General features: G+C 39.0%; 1 protein-coding gene across 1 annotated transcript in view; it reads left to right on the plus strand.

Annotated features, from left to right (window-relative positions):
- Window positions 1–2,539, plus strand: part of Nsl1 (NSL1 component of MIS12 kinetochore complex) — a 42,816-nt gene extending 40,277 nt beyond the window's left edge. Inside the window, exon 6 of the mRNA XM_026387501.2 lies at window positions 661–2,539. Coding sequence (XP_026243286.2) covers window positions 661–936 — 276 coding nt within the window. The 3' untranslated portion in view covers window positions 937–2,539. The remainder of the gene's footprint in view (window positions 1–660) is intronic.
- The last annotated feature ends 19,484 nt before the right edge of the window (window positions 2,540–22,023 follow it).

Genomic DNA, 22,023 nt, shown 5'->3' on the forward strand with positions numbered 1-22,023 from the left:
AAAATTCAGCCTACCCATTTTTTTTTTAAGAGAGAATTTTTAATATTTATTTTTTTAGTTTTTTTTTGGTGGACACAACATCTTTGTTTGTATGTGGTGCTGAGGATCGAACCCAGGCCACACGCATGCCAGGCAAGCGCGCTACTGCTTGAGCCACATCCCCAGCCCCGCACTTACCCCATTTTTGTAAATAAAGTTTTACTAAAATATAGCTATGTCCATTCATTCACTTATTTTCTGAGGTTTCTTTCACATTACAACAGAAGAATTGCATTCTTATGGTAGAGATGCAAACCTCCAGAGCAAAACTATTTACTGTCTGGTCCTTTACTGATCCCTCTTCTTGATTATTAAGCTTTGCAAAGTACTCCTTAATCCTAAAATACAGAATTTCAGACATTAGATCCTTAGCTCTGAAATTCTGTTATTCCATTCTGTTGAATTTAATTTTAATACCAAACATTGTAAGATAAGAATAAATCTTTCTAGTCTTAGCTTTTAGTAAAAATTCCTCAGCTTAAACTGTTATTTTGAAGATAAAAGCAGAATATCCATAACCCCAAGAAATTAGGTCTCAAAAAAGCCTTGACCTGAAGATAGTGCTGCGTCCATATGTTTGTATTACAACCTGAGATTAATGTTGATTGTTACTTTTTTAAGGCTTTCCCTGTATTGATTGAACAAGGAGATGGATTTTCCCAAGTTTTGAAGATGCAACCTATCATTCAGCTCCAGAGGATCCACCAAGAAATCTTTTCCAGTTGTAGAAAACCAGATGCTAAACCCGAGAGCTTTATAACACAAATAGAAACCACACCAATGGAGACTGCTCCCAGGAAAACCTCTGATGTGGTACTGAAAAGAAAGCGAACTAAGGACTGCCCCCAGAGAAAATGGTATCCACTGCGGCCAAAGAGAATTAATCTGGATTCATAAGCTCTTTTGTTTGAGACTATAGGTGCTGTCAGTGTTTAGATTACCATCTACTACCTAGACAGGACTTTATTTAAACAACAGATAATTCTTACTAGTGAGTCATTGATACAAACATAGTAAGTCTGTGCTGGGATATGATATAATATTGTGTTTCTTTTCATTTCACGTATACTAGGTGAAAAGTGTTTTTAGGTTGGGTTTTATTTTTGTTGGTGGTGGTTTTTTGGGGGCTTTGTTTTGTTTTGTTTGAAGTTGGCACAAATCACATCAGTGGACATTAAGAGTGCAAATTTTTTACTTTCCTTAAATGCCATCAACTCTTGGCTGCCTTGCCGCTTTTGAGGAATTGTATAAGTAATGTATTCTATTGATTTCCTTGATGTATATCTTTCCTTAAAACAAGAGGGGGAGGCTGTGTGATGATTCATTTGGTGCTGAAAACAAATTAGTTCTATACAGGAGCAGATGCATTTTTTTATATGTAGGATTTTATTTGTTTGGAGTGCTGGGGTTGGGACCCAAGGCCTTGTGCATGCCACACCTGTGCTCTACCTCTCAGCTAGAGTTGCATATCAACTTAATGTGCAAATGACAATACTGGCTTTGAATTTGTTATTCTGAAATCGGTTAATTTGTATTTGTGGGATTAATTTTAGGCTTTTTTTGGGTTTGCTTCAAAAGACAAAGATGGCTATTATTTGTGCAAGAATTATTATTCAGAATGAACACTGGCAAGTAGCCAGTGTTTCTGGCCTATAATTTTATTTTTCATGAATATTTAACATAATTTGACTTAGAAACTAATAATTTTTTCTTAGGATTCCTCATTTCTTTCTTTCTTTTTCTTTTTGTATTTTTTTTTTTTTTTTGGTTGTAGTTAGACACAGTATCTTTATTTTTATGTGGTGCTGAGGATCGAACCCAGTGCCTCACACGTGCAAGGCGGGCACCCTACCACTGAGCTACAGCCCCAGCCCTCATTTATTTCATTATACATAAATTCTTTCAGCTCAAAGTATATATCAGATTAATTGGCAAATTTTCATTGTACAACAAATGCAATAATACTGAACAATTTTACATTTAAGGATATTTGTAAGTCAAATAGATAATCATCAATGGAAGCCTGAGAAAATGTATTACATATAATTCTAACATTTAACTACAGTTTCCTATAGCACTTTTGGTGCCTCTTATAATATGCAAAGTAGGCGGGACCATATAACTTACCATGTTTCCCTTTTGATATGTATACTACTTTTCTCCACTTCCAAAGGAATTTACTAATCATGGCTTAGATTTTTTTATATATCTGTTGCTCATAATATCTTAATAATCATAAATGTCTAGATTTGTGAAGCCTGTTTCCGTGAAGAAAACTTATAAAGTCACTTTATTGCATTTTTACATTCTATGTTTTAATGTTACAGTTCGATATCTGTATGTTTGTATATAATGTTTTTAATTAACCTAATGTACAAAGACTGAACTTGATACTATGTATTTTTAAGAGTTTTCAGTGGGTTTTCTTGAGCTCAGCTTTAGTTGAATTGCAGGTCAGCACCTTGCATTTCAGAAGATATTAAACTTCACTTTAAAATTGTTTTGAGGCTATAGAATATTGCTCTTTTTACAGTGCTAACTTCATACTGTTGTTTTGGGTAGAGGCCTACTGCAAGACTGATGTAGCACAGAGACCTTTCTTGCAGTCATGCCAGAAAGATTTCAGACATGTCACTCAAGGTAACAGGCATGAATTTATTAGAAGGGATAGAAAAGAGGAAAAGGGGACACTCTTAAGGGAAAGAGTAGGTCCTCTCAGGAGAGGGATGGCATGCTGCTCTGGCTTTCCAGTTTTATTGGGAGATAATCCTAAAATTCACTTGGAGGAAGACCCAGAGAGGGCTCCCAATGAAATTTCCAGAGAGTCATGCCCACCTCTTGACTTTTAATTGACAGCAAGATGATGTCAGACTTTCAGGTTCCCACTGTTATGACAACTGTAGGTCACTTTGACCCATGCTGACTAGTCCTAATTAGAACCTGTTCTTATAGATTTTATGTTTAGAGAGGATTATCCTGATCTCCCTGAGTTCTGGGATCTGGTCAGTATAAGGGTCACAAAAATCCTCCCCCCTTCACCCCTTTCAGGGTGACTTATATTCTTTTTTTAATAGTTGTAGATGGACAGAATGCCTTTATTTTATTTGGTATAGTGCTGAGGATCGAACCCGATGCCTTACATGTGCTAGGCAAGCACTCTGCCACTGAGCCATAACCCCAGCCCTTGTATTCTTTTTATTAACATTTCAGACCTGCATTTCTCCTGCAGATACAGGTTATTTGCTAAGGAATGCAACATATTCTGTCAACTTAAGCCAGGCAGGGATGCAGGTAAATTCTTTTTAAAAAGAAACATGTAGCTGGGAGTGGTGGTACATGCCTGTAATTCCACTGTCTGGGGAGGCTGAGGCAGGAGGAGTGTGAGTTCAAATCCAGCTTCAGTAACTTAGTGAGGTCCTAAGCACCTTAGTGAGACACTGTCTCTAAATAAAATATAAAGAAGGGTTGGGGATGCTGGGGTTATGGCTCAATGGTAGGGCACTTGCCTCACATGTATGATGCACTGGGTTTGATTCTCAGCACTGCATATAAATAAATGAATAAAATAAAGGTCCGTCAACAACTAAAAAAAATTGGGGGAAAAAAAAGGCTGGGGATGTGGCTCAGTGGTTGAGTGCCCCTGGGTTCAATCCCCAGTTCCAAAACAAACAAACAAAAAGAAACATGTGAGGGTCAGGTCACAATTTATAGAATTATTCCCTTAACCTCATGTTCCCACCACTCACATCTGGCTATACCCTATCAGTATTGAAATTCTGTATGATTGGTTTCACTTCAGAAATTCCCAAGCAGAAATAAAAATTGTTTATTAGATTATATAACATAATTTCATTTTAATTATGTAAGGAAGTGCCCCACCTTTTAAGGGCTAAATATTGAAATACATAGAGTGACATGATGTCTTGAATTTGCTCTGCAAAATTTCATCAAAGAAAAAAATAGATTAAGCAAATGTGGTAAAAATCTTGGTAATGCTGAATCTGTGTGATGGATGTTTATAATCTTTCTAGTTTTGTTCCTGGAAATGTTTATAATTAAATTAAAAAAAATATCTAGCTCTAGACAGACAGCTGAGGCTTGAAATCTTGAGAGCCCAAGTTTCACTATACAGTTATAGCAGAGTTTAATATAGAAATACCATTTGGAAAAGACAGTGTTTTAGATTATTAACTAAGATAAAGATGACTATCAATAATATTGAAGAAGTATACACTGTTAAGAAGAGAGATTGGCATACAAAGTCAACATACAAAAGTCAATAAATAGCTTTCTGCCAGGAAAGAAATCAGGAAAACAATTCCATTCACAATGGCCTCAAAAAAACAAAACAAAAAAACCCCTAAAATACCTCAGAATAAATCTAACCAAGGAGGTGAAAAACCTCTAGAGTGAAAACTATAGAACACTGAAGAAAGAAACGGAAGAAGACCTCAGAGGTTGGAAAGTCCTCCCATGTTCATGGATAGGCAGAATTAATATCAATAAAAAGGACATACTTCCAAAAGCAATATACAGATTCATTGCAAACCCCATCAAAATACCAATGCTATTCTTCACAGATCTAGAAAAAAATAGTCCTAAAATTCACTTGGAAGAAGACTCAGAAGAGCCAAAGCAATTGTAAGCCAAAAAAGCAAAGCTGGAAGCATTACAATACCCAACTTCAAACTGTACTGCAGAGTTATAGTAACAAAAACTGGCATAAAAACAGACACACAGAGCAGTGGTGCAGAAGAGAAGACCCAAAGACAAACCCACAAATCTATAATTATCTGATCCTTGACAGAGGTGTCAAAAACATACATTGGAGAAAAGATGCCTTTTTAACAAATGTTGTTGGGCTGGGGATGTGCATCAAGCTGTAACGCGCTCGCCTGGCATGCACAGGACGCTGGGTTCCATCCTCAGCACCACATAAAAAAAAATAAATAAAGATGTTGTGATGTTGTGTCCACCGAAAACTAAAAAATAAATAAATAAATATTAAAAAATTCTCTCTCTAAAAAAAAAAAAAAACCAATGGTGCTGGAAAAACTGGTTATCCATATGTAGAAGAATAAAATTAGACCCTTATCTCTCACCCTGTGTAAAAATCAAAATCTGTCAAAAGACCTAGGAATTACAGCAAAAACTATGCAACTCCTAGAAGAAAACATAGGATCAACACTTCAGTACATAGGTATAGGCAATGACTTTCTCAGTAGGACCTCTAAAGCCCAAGAAATAATGTCAAGAGTTAATAAATTGGATGGTATCAAATTAAAATCTGCACAGCAAAGAAAATAATTACGAATGTGAAGAGAAAACCTACAGAATGAAAGAAAACCTTTTCTAGCTACTCTTTTGACAAAGGATTAATATCTAGAATATATAAAGAACTCAAAAAAATTCACACCAAAAAGTCAAATAACCCAATTAATAAGTGGGCAAATGAACTAAACAGACACTTCCCCAAAGAAAAAAATACAGTGGCCAACAAATACATGAAAAAATGTTCAACATCATTAGCAATTAGGGAAATGCAAATCCAAACTATACTGAGATTTCATCTCACACCAGTCGGAACAGAAGTCATTAAGAAAGCAAATAATAAATGCTAGAGAGAATGTGGAGAAAAAGGACTATTTTTACACTGTGGTGGGATTGTAAAATAGTACAACCACTACGGAAATCAGGGTGGAGGTTCCTCAAAGGACTAGGAATGGAGGACTGGGGTTGTTAGCTCAGTGTAGAGTGCTTCCTGAGCACATGTAAGGTGCTGGGTTTGATCCTCAGCACCATATAAAAATAAATAAATGTTAGGGCTGGAGTTGTGGCTCAGAGGTGGATTACTTGCCTAGCATGTGTGAGGCATTAGGTTCAATCCTCAGCACCACATAAAAATAAAAAAAGATACAGTGTTCACCTATAACTAAAAAATATATATTAAAAAAAAGGAATGGAAACATCATATGACTCAGCTATACCACTCCTGATATTCATCCTGAAGAATTAAAATCAGCATACTACAGTGATTACAGGCATACCCATTTATAGCAGCATAATTCACAATAGCTAAACCATGGAACCGTCCTAAGTGTCTATCAGTGTATAAATGGATAAAGAAAATGTGGTATATATACACAATGGAGTTTTATTCAGCCATAAAGAAAAATGAAATTAGATCATTTGCCAGAAAATGGGTGGATGGAACTACAGACCATCGTGTTAAGTGAAGTAAGTCAAATTCTGAAGGTCCAGAGCTGAATGTTTTCTCTCATATGCAGACGCTAGAGAAGAAAAAGGAAAAGAAAGGTGGGTGTGGATCTTTTCCTAAAAAAGGGAGATCAATAGAGGAACAAGGGGTGAGAGATGGGGTAGTGCTGGGGCATGATATTGGCCAAATTATGTTATTATATTATGTCCACACACAAATGTAACAACAAATTCCATCATTATACACAACTATAATGTACCAATAAAAATGTGGGAAAAAAATAAAATCAATGTTTCAACACTGTAAAGAGAGAGAGAGAAATTACATTTCTTCATAGGCCAAAAACTAGCAAACTAAGAGGATTAAAAGCAAGAAATTCAGTAGTTATAGGAAGTGTTGGAAAGGTTGAAGGAAAACAGTGAAAATTTTTTCTCTGTGTTACAAAAAGTAGACTGGACTGAATAAAGTCTTAAAATTCTCTTTCAAGACTAAGACTGTGGCTTAGTGGTAGAGCACTTGCCTAGCCTGCACGAAACCTTGAATCTAATTCCTAGTACTACCACCATCACCACCACCAATAACAATAACAAAATTAGCAGAAAATAAACACGAAAAGGTCAAATCTAATTCTGAGAGAGAATGCTGTCAAAGGGGGTGAGGGTGATGGAAATACTCTAAAATGATAGTGATAGTTGCTGGGCAAATATACTAAAAACCATCACACTTTAAAAAAGTGAATGGAATGACATGTAAAGGGTATCTTAAAAATATAATAGAGAAATAGAACTGATAAAAGAAACATTCCCAGAACTGACAAATACCAAGTGCAATGGTTTGGATGTGGTTTGTTCCCATCAAAACTCATGTTGAGGCCTGATCCTCAACATAACAGCACTCAGAGGTGGTAGGACAGGTATTAATGTAGTTCCTTTGAGAAGGGGTTGTTATCAAGAGAGTTTGACTTCCTTGGCTTGCTCTCTTGCTTCCTCTTTTGCCGTGTGATGTGTTTACATGAACCCCAACTTGTTCTTCCACTTTTACCACCATGCATGGAGAAGCATGTAGCCCCCACCAGAAGCCAAGCTGATACCAGTGCCATGCTCTTGGACTTCTAGACCTGAGACAAAGTAAACTTTAATAATCACTCAGCCTCAGGAATTTTGTTATAACAACAGAAAACAGCATGTGTCCAGATGGAATGGCCCCCTCAGTATTCAGTGCATGGAATGAAGAAAGACCAAATAAATAAATAAATAAAATCACCCCACCAAAACACATCATTAAGAAATATTAGAACACTAGGGATAGGCTGTGCATGGTTGTGCACACCTGTAATCCTAGAGGACTAGGAGACTGAGGCAGGAGGATCATGAGTTCAAAGGCAGCCTCAGCAACTTAGCGAGGACCTAAGCAACTTATTAAGACCCTGAATCTAAATAAAATATAAAAAGGGCTGGGGATGTGGCTCAGTGGTAAAGTGTCCCTGGGTTCCATCCCTGGCACACACACAAAAAAAAAAAACAAAAACAAACAAACAAAAAAACACAAATAAACAGAAAAACGAAAAGCCCACTGGGGATAAAGAAAAGTTCTTCAAACTTCCATTGGGGGTAGGGATGAAGGGGAGATCATGAATGAGAATTCAAATGGCATCAACTGAATAACTATCTTAAAATCTAGAAGCCTTTGATGCATCACAATCTGTAAATTCTCAGCATAAACGGTTTGTAACCTAATATTCTATACCCAGCCATGCTAATAACCAAATGTGACTTATCAAATGTTCCAAAAGCCATTCTCAGATACACAAAGTCTCAAAGGAAAAAAATTACTTCCAAAGCTTCCTGTCTGGGGACACTACTGAGGGTTGTGGTCTACTACAAAGAGTAAACAGAAAAGAAGTAGCCATGGGATCTGGAAAATGGAGGCCCCGAAAGGGAGGCACTAACTAACTCCTCAACTGAACTGGAGAACAGTCACGAGAAGCCAGGTTGAATGAAGAATCTATAGGACTCCAAAAGAGATTTTCAGAAGGAGAAAATATAACCAACAACAAAAGTGATGGTCTTGACCCCCTGAAAGAGTGTATTAAGGAGATATTTTATAGTATTATTCATATACTATCAAGTAAACAAACAAACCAAAAAAGTCAGGAAATTATTTATTCCAGTAAAGCCAGAAAGTTATACAAGAAAAGATACGTAATCATAGTAACAGTTGGTTCCATGGTGAACAATATTTATACAGACATAATAAAAACATTGAATCTGAAGTCAATAAAGAATTGGGACAGTTATACTGGAGGACTGAGAGGATGGGTATTAGCAATCAGTACAGCCCCGGCACCGACAGGCAAATTGTCATTGGTCAAAGACTGAAGCTGGATTCTGGAGAATCCCTACAGCTACTGGGCCTAGGCACAACCAGTGTTCCAGATGGGCCGGAACAGCCGAGGACAGGGGTAGGGACACTGAGAAGCCTCCTTTACCAGCTAGTACAGAGGTAACATGACCATATTTGAACAGTTCATAAGATTGTCCCAGTGTGACCATCAAGTATCAGCCCTGAAATGGGAATGTTGGGGGTGAAACTCATCCACCACCACTGGATGTCAGTGGATAATCTCTAAGTAGCTGCTCAATATGGATATCATTTAGTAGATACCAGAATAAAGAGCTAAGAATGGAAAGTGTTAACTGTAGATGAACTTAGGTAGGGGGAAGTAGGCCACGGTCTGTCTGTTTGTCTGTCTGTCTCTCTGTCTCTCTCTGGATCTTGCTCTCTCTCTTTTTATGCCTTACAGATTTGATTTTTAAAACTATGTGCAAATAATACTTGGGTTTAAATATTTGATTTTAAAATTATTTGAAAATTATGACAAATATAGGTGAACAGGAATTATCTTCTATATTATCTATGATTCATCATATTTTTAAGAAGAAATAAATTATTCTCCAAAGACTATTTCAGAGTTTCAGTTACATTATCTCCGTTTAGTTCTGGTAAGATTTGTACTCTCTTATTGGATGAGGTTTAATTTTGGTTTCTATGGAGTGTTTTTTTCCCCCTACTCCTAACTATTTGTTTTACAAACAGATACTCTTATCAAGTCTTTATGCAAAAATGAAGGGGAAAAAATATCTTTCTAGAGAACCACTGAAACATTCTTGGGGATTTTATACAAAAGGATAAGAAGAAACTAATATTCATTTGAAGTTTCAAGAGTGAAGAATCTCCCCGTAATTCATTGCTGTTTCTCTATATTGCTTGCGCCCTGTGGGCCCTTCACTAATATTAGTTGAATGAATGGTTCTGTATTGCCGATTTTTAACTTGCTGGTTCCCGTAGATCACAATCTCATATTCATGATTAATGGCGCCTAGAAGATGAGCTTGCTATTGATAAGGAGGGAAGGGGGGTATAAAAGTCTGAGGGCAAATCACTGGGAAACTCGCCTGCAAGAGGACTCTTTTGACTCCTAGAACCAAAGTCTAGTTCCCCTGTCCCTGCAGGATATCAAAGCAAAAGTTACTACTCACACCCCTCAGATGACTCTATAGCACTAGAAGGTATATGTGCCTTCTGCTGCTGTTTTCCTTTGGACACATTTCCTTGACTTCTGGGAGGCCTGGAGTAGCCAGATAAGAAAACTCACCTCCTCCTGGTCTTCTACTCCAGCTGCTTCCCCAGTCTGTGAAGGTTAAACATCTGTATCATCACCTTGACCACCTCATTCAGAAAAAGGCTCCAGTGTCATTGGGCACGTGTCTAGTTGCAGATTTTAAGACTTCCCCTGATGCCTACTCAGGTGGCTCCCTGGCTTGTACCTTCTGCTACAATGGGTTTGGAGTTCTTTGCCCATTTCTGCCCCAATGCCACCATGATCTCCTCCTCCATGCACCTCTTCACTGGTCCATGAGTATCAGACTTGAGCAGTTGATTCTTCTTCCTTCAAAACTCCTCTAAAAGTCGGACATGATGGTGCACGCCTGTAATCCCAGCGGCTTGGGAGGCTGAGACAGGAGGATTGAGTTCAAAGCCAGCCTCAGCAACTTAACAAGGCCCTAAGCTACTCAGTGAGACCCTATCTCTAAATAAAATACAAAATAGGGCTGGGGATGTGGCTCAGTGTCCCTGAGTTCACTTCCAGGTATCAGAAAAAAAAAAAAAAACTCTCTGGAACCGGGTGCTGAGGCACATATCTATAATCCCAGCAGCTCAGAAGGCTGAGACAAGAGGATCATGAGTTCAAAACCAGCCTCAGCAAAAGTGAGACACTAAGCAACTCAATGAGACCCTATCTCTATATAAAAATACAAAATAGGGCTGGGGATGTGGCATAGTGGTCAAGTGCCCCTGAGAGTTCAATTCCCAGTACCCCTCCCCCCCAAGGAAAAAAAAACAACACCCACAACTCTTCTGGAGGTTTGTTTCCTTCATTTGTCAGCTCTGACTATCCTCTCACTTGGGTCCTGGCTGCCTGGATCTCCTCCCCAATCCTTTAATCCTCTCATCTCTGTTTTTTTTTTTTTTTTGTTTGTTTGTTTGTTTTGTTTTTTTTTTTTTGCAGTACCAGCTGAATCTGGTGCTTTTCCCACAGTATGGCTCCTTTGTTCTGATTTCAGAAACTTTCTTTTCAGCCATTTTACAGCTAAGCATCTCTGCCAAAAGAGTGAGTAGGAAAAAGGAGAAGAAGGAAATCTTTGACCTTGGTATCTTGCTTCATTTCCCTCTCTGATAAAAACTGGGTGAGCTCAAAAGGTTACAATAAGGTGAATCCTCTCTGATTTGCTTTTATTCTCTATGTGGCCTGTTTGCCCATCTCTGATATGCAATGGGGTAGAAGGTAGGGGGACACTGGCAGAGTAATAAAAACTTGCAGGACACCTTTGTTCCAGGTCCTATCTATCCCAACTCCGGAGTCTCATGATCTTTCCCAACTGCATCCCAAACAATATTTGAAAATCATTTCCCATCCCCATGCCTTTTTTCATTCCACAAATACTCAGTGACTCCAAATAGTGTGTGCTAACAGTTGTGAGGCTACACTATATGCAAGCAAACCAAGGCGCATACCTTGCTCACAAGCAATTTACCATCAGTCATGGGAGATTTGAGTGACAGTCGCTGGGGATACCTTTGCTGAGAACACTCAGGAGCCCAAGTGCCCTGCACTTTGGCTCCTAGGGGGAACATGAGAGTGAAACTCAGGGTTTGGAGAGTTCTGTGGAATTAGCTGCTTGCAAGAAATGGTTTTGTCTGTGGAAACTGTGATGGAGCATGAAGAAATTCCTGTAATTTACTGGCAAATATTTACTGCAATTTCTTTTTGTTGTAAACCCAACCCAACAATTCTTAAAAAAAAATGTTCAGATTTGACAGATGATTGCTTCTTTAGAAATACCCCCTTTTAAAATGACTTCTCATTTCTTTTGCCGTTTGTACACAAAGGAAATAAAAGTTCCAAAAGGTAAACATATACTACTCTCTGCCCTGGTGAGGGCTGATGGACTCTGTGACCCCAGCCCGAACCCCAGGCCTGCCCTTCCAGAAACACTGGATTTCATTTCTGAGGGGCTCTTCCCTGGAGGACCCTGAGCTGCTGTCAGAGTAGACAGAGAGGAAACAGAGGGACACACTGAGGTGCAGCCACAGAGGAGGACCTGATTGGGTATACCGGGTTGTTTGCTCTGAATGGTGACCACCCTCCCTCCAGAGGGCTCAGCAAGTGGTGCCTGTGACGTGCCAGTCAACCTGTGGTTCCCTTCACTGTGTCATATATCAGAGCCTCTGAATTCTCAGAAACCATTATTTTTTCCCTAACAAAACTCCTTTTTTTTTTTGCATATCTCCCTGTAAATCTGACTTGAAAAAATTATTGAAACAAACCCAGGATGTCAAATTTGTTTTAGCTACATGAGGTCACCCTTCATTCCACTCTTGGTAGTTCAAAATAAAAGATTACCCAAAGAAAAGGAAGAGATTAAAAGCCACATCTGTAAGTGCAGCAAAACCAGGTGAAAGATCATTAATAAATAGTATGAATTATAGAACTGTGTAAAGCAGCATATATACTCTATATTATATATTATAGATTAAAATTTCATAAATACACACACACACACACACACACACACACACACACACACACATAGAGATGTAGTCTTTCTGTTGCCCAAGCTGACCTTGAACTTCTGAACTCAAGTGATCCTTCTACTTCAGCCTCCTGAGTATCTGGAACTATAGGCATGTACCACCACTCTCAGCTAAAGCAGCATATAGAGGATCCACTATGTATCCAGAATTGTACAAAAAAAAATCTTTTTATAACCATTTAAGTATAATTATGTCAACTAGTTTGCTAAAGGTAACAGCAAATTGCAGTAGTTACCATGCATTGAGTGCTCCCTTTGTGCTCAGAGCTTCAATGCATCATCTCATTTGATGCTCTAAACAGCCCTTGAGGAAGGGTTATTATCACCTTCATTGTCATGATGAAGAGAGAGAGATGAGAGCCTCCCCTTCCCAGCAGTTTGCAGACCACAGGAGAAGAACAAGGCCTTCTGGCTCACAGCCCAGGCCCAGGCCCATCCTAGATGCCTTCACCATTATATCACAGCTTCCTCCTCCTCCTCCTCCTCCTCCTCCTCCTCCTCCTCCTCCTTCCTAATGACACATACCATGATATAGTAACAACAGACATTTCTAAATTTCCCAGGAATTCATGAATAGCTAATATTTCAAAGTAATAGCAACATCTAAGAAAACACCCAAAGCTGTCAAAACCAGTTATCTCAATGAGGTTAAATATGTACTTTTGTTATTAACTGCTTGGGAAATATCAATCATCATCTCTAATCATCCTTTATTATAGGACACAAATGGTCCTCACTGTTTAGGGATTATAGTCATAGGAAATGATCCATTGGTAAATTGTGAATTAATAAGGTTTCAAAGCAACCTCCAGACAACTGAGTCACAAAGTTTTTAGAAGTATGTGTCACACACTTGATTCTCTGTTCTTTGGCAATATTAACACAAATTATTAAAGAAGTTATTTTAGTGACTTACTGCTAGAAATCATCAGTTTCCTAAATCTATGTGGCACCTGTTGTAAGGATGTTTTGGAAACATAAAACTATTAAACCAATATGTGTGTGTGTGTGTGTACATAAACACATATTTATTTATTTGACATATATGTATATGTGGGGTTTTTTTTGTGTGTGTGTGTGGGGGGGGGTACTTGGGATTGAACCCAGTGGCACTTAACCACTGATCCACATCCCTAGCCCGTTTTTTTATATTTTATTTAGAGAAAGGATCTCACAGAGTGGCTTAGGGCCTTGTTAAGTTGCTGAGGCTGGCTTTGAACTCACAATCCTCCTTCCTCAGCCTCATTAGCTACTGGGATTACAGGTGTGCCCCACCAAGCCCAGCTAAACTGACTTATATTTATTTCCCCAGTTAAACTTTGCTCCCTCCTGACTTCAGAATGGGGAGGCCTACTGCCCCTGAGGAAGGGGAGCTTGGGCCCTGCCTGGATCAAAGGGAATGAAAGAGCAAGAAGTCTCAGGGCATGCCTTGAGAGCCACATTTTGTTTACAGAGAAAGGGGTTCTTTAAATTCCATTGGCCCCATGTAGCACATGAAGACCCAGGCCTACTGGACTAGCTCTCAGGACAGTAGGTGAACTAAGGGAAGATGCTTAGAATGAAGCTGGTAGACTTGGAGCCTGAACTCCTCTCTCTGAGACTGGGGCGTAGACCAGAGGGGCTCTGAGAGACCCATCCAGAAAGCACATTTCCCAGTGACACTCATCCACCATGACAACACAGGACATGCTGGTGTTGGTTAGGGAGAGGGGCAGCGTCTGGCCTTTGAAACCTGCCTGTGCACAGAAGGCATTTAGAGATTTCCATAGCCAGGGGCGGGACTGTGGGAGGAGCCAACTGGGGTGACCAGCAGTCTTTCCAGGACATCAGGGAGAGGGACAGAAGCACCCTGCATCTGAGGGCTGCAGAGTGGCCTATTAGTCTAGACACAACAGGGGAGTGACAGCCACTTTAAGGGTAATGCAGTGCCCTTGGTTAAGCCAAGTGGTCAGTGGGGGCTACAAGCCTGAATCAAATCCAGTAAACTAGCCACATAACATCAGATATGTCCAGAGACCAGCTGGATAGGGACATCAGTGTGGAAATCAGAGGGGCCAGAAGGGCACAAGAACCTGCACAGGTAGATCCAGCACTCTTTCCCCTTTCAATTGCTATCTTGGTAAGGAGCAAAGGATTCTGAAAAACACTGAGTCATTCAACAGAGCCAGAGTTATCTCTCCAAAACTTGTTTAAATAATTGAATTGTCCCCACTAATTTGAGATGCCACAATTTTCAGCTAATAAAATCTAATATGTATTTGGGTCTGCTCCTGTTCTGTTCTTTTCATATTCCCACACCATAACCACTTTAATTTTTATAAAATCATGATATGTTTATTTTCTATTAAGAGTATCTTTCTCCATTCGTGATTATTTTTCTACAAAGTTCCTGGTTACTTTTGCTTATTTATTTCCCCACGTGAACTTGAGCCATCAACTTTCCCAAGATGTTAAAAAATTCCTGTGGGTAATTTTTTGGGATTACGTTGAATTTATAGTTTATTTTAGGGAGGGTGGATATGTTAATTCTTATACAAGAACATGATAGAGGCCTAGTTTTTTAAAAAATTCTGTTGCTACCATGACTCAGCTTGATTTTAGATTTGTAAATATTTGGTTTACCAAAGTATCTTGAAGCTGTTTTTGAAGGTTGTATATTCCTCTCTTGTCTTTAGGAGTTTGATTTTGTTTTTGTTTGCCCTTGTTACCAGTTGCTATATAACAATATCCCCCAAATAGTGGCCATAAACAACAACCAAATTGTTGTTTGCACACATTTCTGCAATGTGAGGTGAGCTTAGTTGGTCCTGTTTCCTTGATTTTTGGTCTGTTGGACTTAATGGTGGTCACCCATGTGGCTGCATGCAGTTGAGGTGGCTGGAAGTTGGGTTCTGCAGGGACCAGGGGATGGCTAAGCTTCCCTTCCTTTCTCTTTGCCTCAGGGCCTCTCCCCTTCCACCTGATTTCTTCAGCAGAGTAGCTGGACACCATGCACGATAGCTCAGGGATTTCAAAATGGCAAAAGCAGAACCTGCCAGGCCTCTTGTCTTAAGCTTGAACTTGGTACGTTGCTTCTACTATATACTTTTAATTCAGCAGATTGCAGCCAGCTCAAATTCAAGCAGGGCTGGGTAGGGGACATGCAAAGGACATGAATACTTAGAGGAATTGATGGGTCTACCACACAATTCCCAGTGCACTTTCAATGGGACGATATCTCCAGTACCTACCTAACACAATGTTTGGCTCATACGAGGGATGGGGGGGGGGGTCCCAGCAAACATTTGTTGACTGAATATTACTGAAGCATCTGGCTAATGCTGCCCATATAAAAAGCACCAGTGGAAATGTAGACGTTCAGGTTCTGAAGTCAAAGTTGAAGCAACTACCTGCAATGTCACACTTAGAGTGGCAGTCTTTGCTTCTCTGATATGATGGGTTCTTTCCATATCAAAGTAGATGCCATCCTACTTCTCAGAAGTCAACACCTAAAATCTTTTTTTTTTTTGAGAGTCTATTCAAAACACATATTGAACGAATAAATTGCAGAATTTATAAGAAATTCTCTGAGGGGAGTGGTTAGTGTGGAGGGAGGTCCTCTTGCAGTCTTCCTCTTCCAGAAGAGGCCGTTTCAGGAAACCTTTGAAAGATGGGAGAAGACAATGGTTGACTGGGAGTGCCATGGGCAAGCATTATGAGCTTTAAAAAATGTCAGAGGCACAAAAGGCAGATGAATGAGATGGGGGGGGGGGACAAAGAAAGGAGGGCCAATCTGGGCCAGTGTTTGAATGAGTAGCCCAGGCACTTCCTGCAAAAGTTTGGCAGTGCCTCTGCCAAGGTTGAGCCTTTGATGAGGAGCCTGAGCTCAGAAGAGCATTTCGGCACTGTCACTCCATGCCTAGGGTTCCCTCCCGCTCTGAGGCTTTCGGGTTAGGTTGAGTTTGAGGCATGGGGAGAACATGGCTGTATCTCTTAGGTTCCTGGGTACTCTGGTGCAACCGTGCACCATCTCAATGCCACCACATTTAAAAGTGGCTTCCTTGGGAAGAAACAAGGAAATGGGTAGCAATTTGGGTGATCCCCTACTACCTAGAGCTACCCAGTGGAGTAAAAGCAGTGCCTAAGAAGCCGAGTTCCTTGAAGTACACAGTCCCCAGGACGTATCCCACATAGGAGAACATACTGCCAGGGGCACTGGGCCCCTCATGCTGTTCTTTGTGGCCACCCCTTTCAAGATGTATGTGGGGAGAAGTGGATGGGAAATGGGCAGGAAGCCTCCATTCCTTTCCCCACTTGATCCACCACCACTGAGTAACAAGCAAATTCCTGGAACTGTCCTTACTGATTTTTTGTGGCTCTTATTAGGAACCCACTCTTGAGTCATACAACCAGTAAAGCTCACTAGATATTTGCCAAGTGCAGAATCCTAAGCCAGGTCCAGAGAGGAGGAACATCAAGTTCAGACCTGAAAGGAAGTCCCCCAAGCCAATCCGACTCAGCTCCTGGCTTTCAGGGAGATGGACTTTAAATAACCAAGGAAACTAGTTGTTAGGAAATAGGCCTTGCTCTCAGCCTCAAGGGCCGCTGGAAAAGGATGAAACAACTGGAAAATGAGAATTGAAGGCCAAGATAGACGCTCGGTTGACTGGCCCCTGGGAAGAGTGGGTTGAGATACACTGGTTCTGTAGGCGGAGGTGAGAGGCCACCGCTTCTTTGCCTCTGCTGGAGAGAGAATAAGAGGAAATGGGTTTGAAGAACAGCATGTGGGACCAAAAATAAACACAAAGAACTGCTGACCATCAGCACTATTAAGTTTGGAAAGCTGAAGGCATCTCAGAGTCTTTAACAAAACAAAAGTATCAGGTACGGTCCTGCCTAAACTCAGCATAAAAAGAGCAATCTCTCCAAAATCTCTCTGTAGGATCAGCAGTTATCTCTGGGTAAAGAGATTATGGGTGGTTACAGTGTATTTTAACTATTTGTTAATTGAATGTATCATAAATTGTTAATTATCAAGAATTATTATCATGGCTGCACGTGGTGGCACATGCCTGTAATCCTAGCAGATTGGGAGGCTAAGGCAGGAGGATTGCAAGTTCAAAGCCAGCCTTAGCAACTTAGTAAGACCTTGTCTCAAAATTTAAAAATAAAAATAAAAAGGGCTGGGGATGTGGCTCAGTGATTAAGTTCCCCTGGGTTTAATCCTCAGTGCCACTATATATATATATATATATATATATATATATATATATATATGGCTATTTTCTGTAGCTTTTTCTAATTTCCTATAATGCATTTAATTTAATTTATTTATTTATTTGGGTGCGGATACAGCGGATTGAACTCAGGGGCACTTGACCACTGAGCCACATCCCAGCCCTAGTTTGTGCTTTATTTAGAGACAGGGTCTCACTGAGTTGCTTAGCACCTCACTTTTGCTGAGATTGGCTTTGAACTTGCAGTCCTACTGCCTCAGCCTCCCAATCCACTGGGATTTCAGGCACGTGCCCTGCTGTGTTTCATTTTAATAGTAATTTAAGAATATTTATTTTTAAAACTCCCTTCTAGTCTTATACGGCTTCAAAATTTATAGTTCAGTTTTTAATCAAGTCATGCATCCATCACCTGCTTTCATAGTTAAGGATAATCACTTCCAGTGGGATAATCAAGAAAGCCTCCACAAAAGGGAGCATTTGAGACACATTTAGCACAAATAGGATTTTGGTTGACAAAGAGCATTTTAGGTAGAAGGTGTGTCATGGCCCAAAGTGTACAGGCAAGAACTGCTTAGCTGGGAAATAGCCAGGCACTGACATGGATGGATTCAGTCAATCAGAAGAATCCCAGTGAGGCCTTGAATGTTATGTTAAATTTTTAAAATTTTATGTGTCAGAAAATGAAGAGTAATTGAAGTTTTTGACCTCCTAAGTGTGTGTCTAATTGCTTGTGGCCCTGTGTCATGTGGAGATATACAAGGAGAATTATGCAGAGACATACCATGACTTCTCTATTCAGATGAATCAACAGAGGTCATCACATATGTGGAAATGAGAACAAAAACAAAACAAAAACAGAAACAAGAAAAAAAACTAAATTAGGGACTGGGGTTGTGGTTCAGTGGTAGAGCGCTTGCCTCGCACGTGCAAGGCCCTGGGTTCAATCCTCAGCACCACATATAAATAATAAATAAATAAATAAAATTTAAAAGGAAAAAAACTAAATTAGATGCCGGGTACAGTGGTGCATGCTTGTAACCCCAGGGACTTGGGAGGCTGAGGCAAGAGGATGGAGAGTTCAAAACCAGCCCAAGCAACTTCTCAAGGCCCTAAGGAATTAGCAAGATTCTGTTGCAAAATAAACAAATAAATAAATAAGAAGGACTGGGGATGTGGCTCAGTGGTTAAGTACCCCTGAGTTCAAACCCCAGCAGCAAAAACAACAGCGGCAACAACAAAAACCCCAAAACATTAGATTTGAATATTTGATAATGATTCAACTACAAGTTTTAAAACGTACAATTAGAGAGGAAAGAAAACATTTGATATGATGATTAATTTCACTAGAACTCAGGAAAATGCAAAGAGTAGGCTGACATTTTACACGTACTCTACTAGCAAAAATGAACATATCTCACAATGATAGAACAACTAGGCAAAAAGGCAGTGAGAATATAGAACTCAACACCATTAACTGACAGGATCAAGTCGATTTTACAGAACACTATACTCAGCAACAAAGGAACACACATTCATTTCAAGTGGCTGTGGAACATAAATTAAGATAGACTATATCCTGGGCTATAAAATAAACCTTAACAAGTTAAAAAGAATTAGAATTATCCCAATCATATTCTCTGATCACAATGGAATCATAATGAAATCAAATCAGTAACAGAAAGATAGCAGGAAAATCTCCAAACACTTAGACTAAGCACTCTTCTAAACAATTCATGGATAATATAGGTTTCAAGGAAAATTAAACAAACAAACAAACAAACAAACAAACAAAAAACCTTGAACAGAAAGTCTGGAAATAAAAACATAGTATGACTACATAGAAAATCCCAAGGAATCTACAAAAAAATCTCTTAGAACTAGTGAGTGCAGTAAGCTCACAGAATACAAGATAAACCTACAAAAATCAATTACATCTTTAGATGAAACACTGAAATTAAAAATAAAACACCGTTTGTAATCAGTGGAAAAAAATGATTAGTTGTGGGGCTGAGGTTGTGGCTCAGTTATAGAGTGAGCGCCTACTATGCTTGAGGCACTGAGTTCGATCCTCAGCACCATATAAATATAAAATAAAGACATTGTGTCCACTTAAAACTAAAAAAAAAAATAGTTGTAAACCTAATAAAATGAGAGTAGGACTTGTATGCTAAAAGCTATACAATGCTGACAAAGGAAATAAAAGAAATAAATAGAGACATCTATTGTGTTCATGAATTCGAAGACTCAACCTGGTCAGTTCTTCCCAGATTTATATACAGTCTGCATTGCTTAATGATCAGGGTATGTTCTGAGAAATTCAGTATTAAGTAATTTCATCATTGTGCAAACATCACAGAATGTACTTACACACACTTAGGAGGTCTAGCCTACTACACACATAGGGTACTTTATACACACACACACACACACACACACACACACACACACACACACCTCAAAGATCAAATAGCACATACACATGATTAAATCAACCATAACAGAAAATAATGTGATCAATACAAGATGTATAAGGCTGCTACTGTTAACACAGCACACTGTTATACTGTAAACTTTTTTAATAACTGGAAGAAATGCACTCTAAAATAATGATCAAAAAGTATAGTGTTCCCAGACATCCCACTCCTTGGTATTTTTCCCAACCATCTAACATCGGCATATTATAGCGGCACAGCCGTATCAGTGTTTATAGCAGCACAGTTCACAACAGCTAGATCATGGGATCAACCCAGATGCCGGTCAATACATCTATGGATTAAGAAATTGCGGTATATTCATACAATGAAGTTCTGCTCAGCCATTAAAGAGAAATGATGGCATTTGCTGGTAAATGAATGGAAATGGAGAATGTCACCATAAATGAAATTAGCCACACTCAGAAACTCAAAGGTCAAATGTTTTCTCTCATGAGCAGAAGCTAGAGAAAAACAAAGGAAGGAGGAAGAGAAGATAAGATAACATAAAGAACCAATCAAATGCAGATTAAATTAATTAATGCAAACTAATTAATAGGTCAAAAGGAAGTCTAGTAGAGTAGGGGAAGGAAAACGGGAGGGGGAAGGAGGACAGGAAGAAAAGAGGGAGAGAAAACGGGGGGGGGGGGGGAATCACAAACTAAAATCTATTTCCATGCATTTATGAGTTTGCCAGGATGAACCCAACTACTATGTATAACTATAAAGCTCTAATAATATCAATAGTATAGTGTTACCAAAACATGGCCATTTATTATCAAACATTATGTGCTACATATAATTGTATGTTGTACTTTTATACAACTAGAAGCACACTAGGTTTGTTTATACCAGATCAACACAGACACATGAGTAATGTCATATGCTGCCATATGATGGCCACAACTCAATAGGCGATCTTCTTATGCTAATTTCATTTTAATCTTAATATCTACATTTGAACGAGTTTTATTAAAGAAGGTCTCCCCGTGATATCATTCCTTATAATCTTACAGGACCACTGTCATATAATGCAGTCTGTTGTTGATCAAAACATCACTAAGTGGGCTGGAGATGTGGCTCAGCGGTAGCGCGCTCGCCTGGCATGCGTGCGACCCGGGTTCTATCCTCAGCACCACATACCAACAAAGATGTTGTGTCCGCCGAGAACTAAAAAATAAATGTTAAAAATTCTCTCTCTCTCTCTCTCTCCTCTCTCACTCTCTCTTAAAAAAAAAAAAAAAAAAAAAAACATCACTAAGTGGTACATGACTATCCATGTTAAACAAAATTCCTGTTAAAATCCCAGAAATATTTTCTGTAGGTATACACGATTGTCCTAAAATTTATATGAAAAGGCAAAGGAACTAGAAAAGCTAAAATAATCTTTTAAAAAGAAGAAATCAGACTATCCAATTTAAGCACATTATACAGCTATTGTAATAGAGATTGTAGAGTCTTGGCAGAGAAACAGGCACATCAATCAATCAATGAAACAGAATAGAAAACTCAGACTCCCACAAATTTGGACAACCTGGTTTTTGACAGTAGTGCCAAAGCAACTCAACAGAGGAAAATAGCCTTTCAACAAATGGTGCTTGAGTAATTTGACATTTATATGTAAAAGAAATAAACATCAACCTAATTACCCAGTTATAGAAAAATAAACTTAAAATGGACCTCACATTTAAGTATAAAGGGCAAAAATATAAACCTTTTAGAAGAAAAAAGGAACACACAAGATTTTGGCTTCAATTCCCAGCATCATTGGAAAAAACATCTTCAGGGTATAGTGCTAAGCAAAGAGTTCTTAGATTTGGTACCAAAAGTATAATCCATAAAAGGAAAAACTGATAAATTGTACTTCATCAAAATTAAAAATTTTACTCCATGAGAGACTTTGTTGAAAGGGTGAAAAGGGATGT

This window comes from Urocitellus parryii, chromosome 9, assembly GCF_045843805.1.
Source record: "Urocitellus parryii isolate mUroPar1 chromosome 9, mUroPar1.hap1, whole genome shotgun sequence".
NCBI lineage: Eukaryota > Metazoa > Chordata > Mammalia > Rodentia > Sciuridae > Urocitellus > Urocitellus parryii.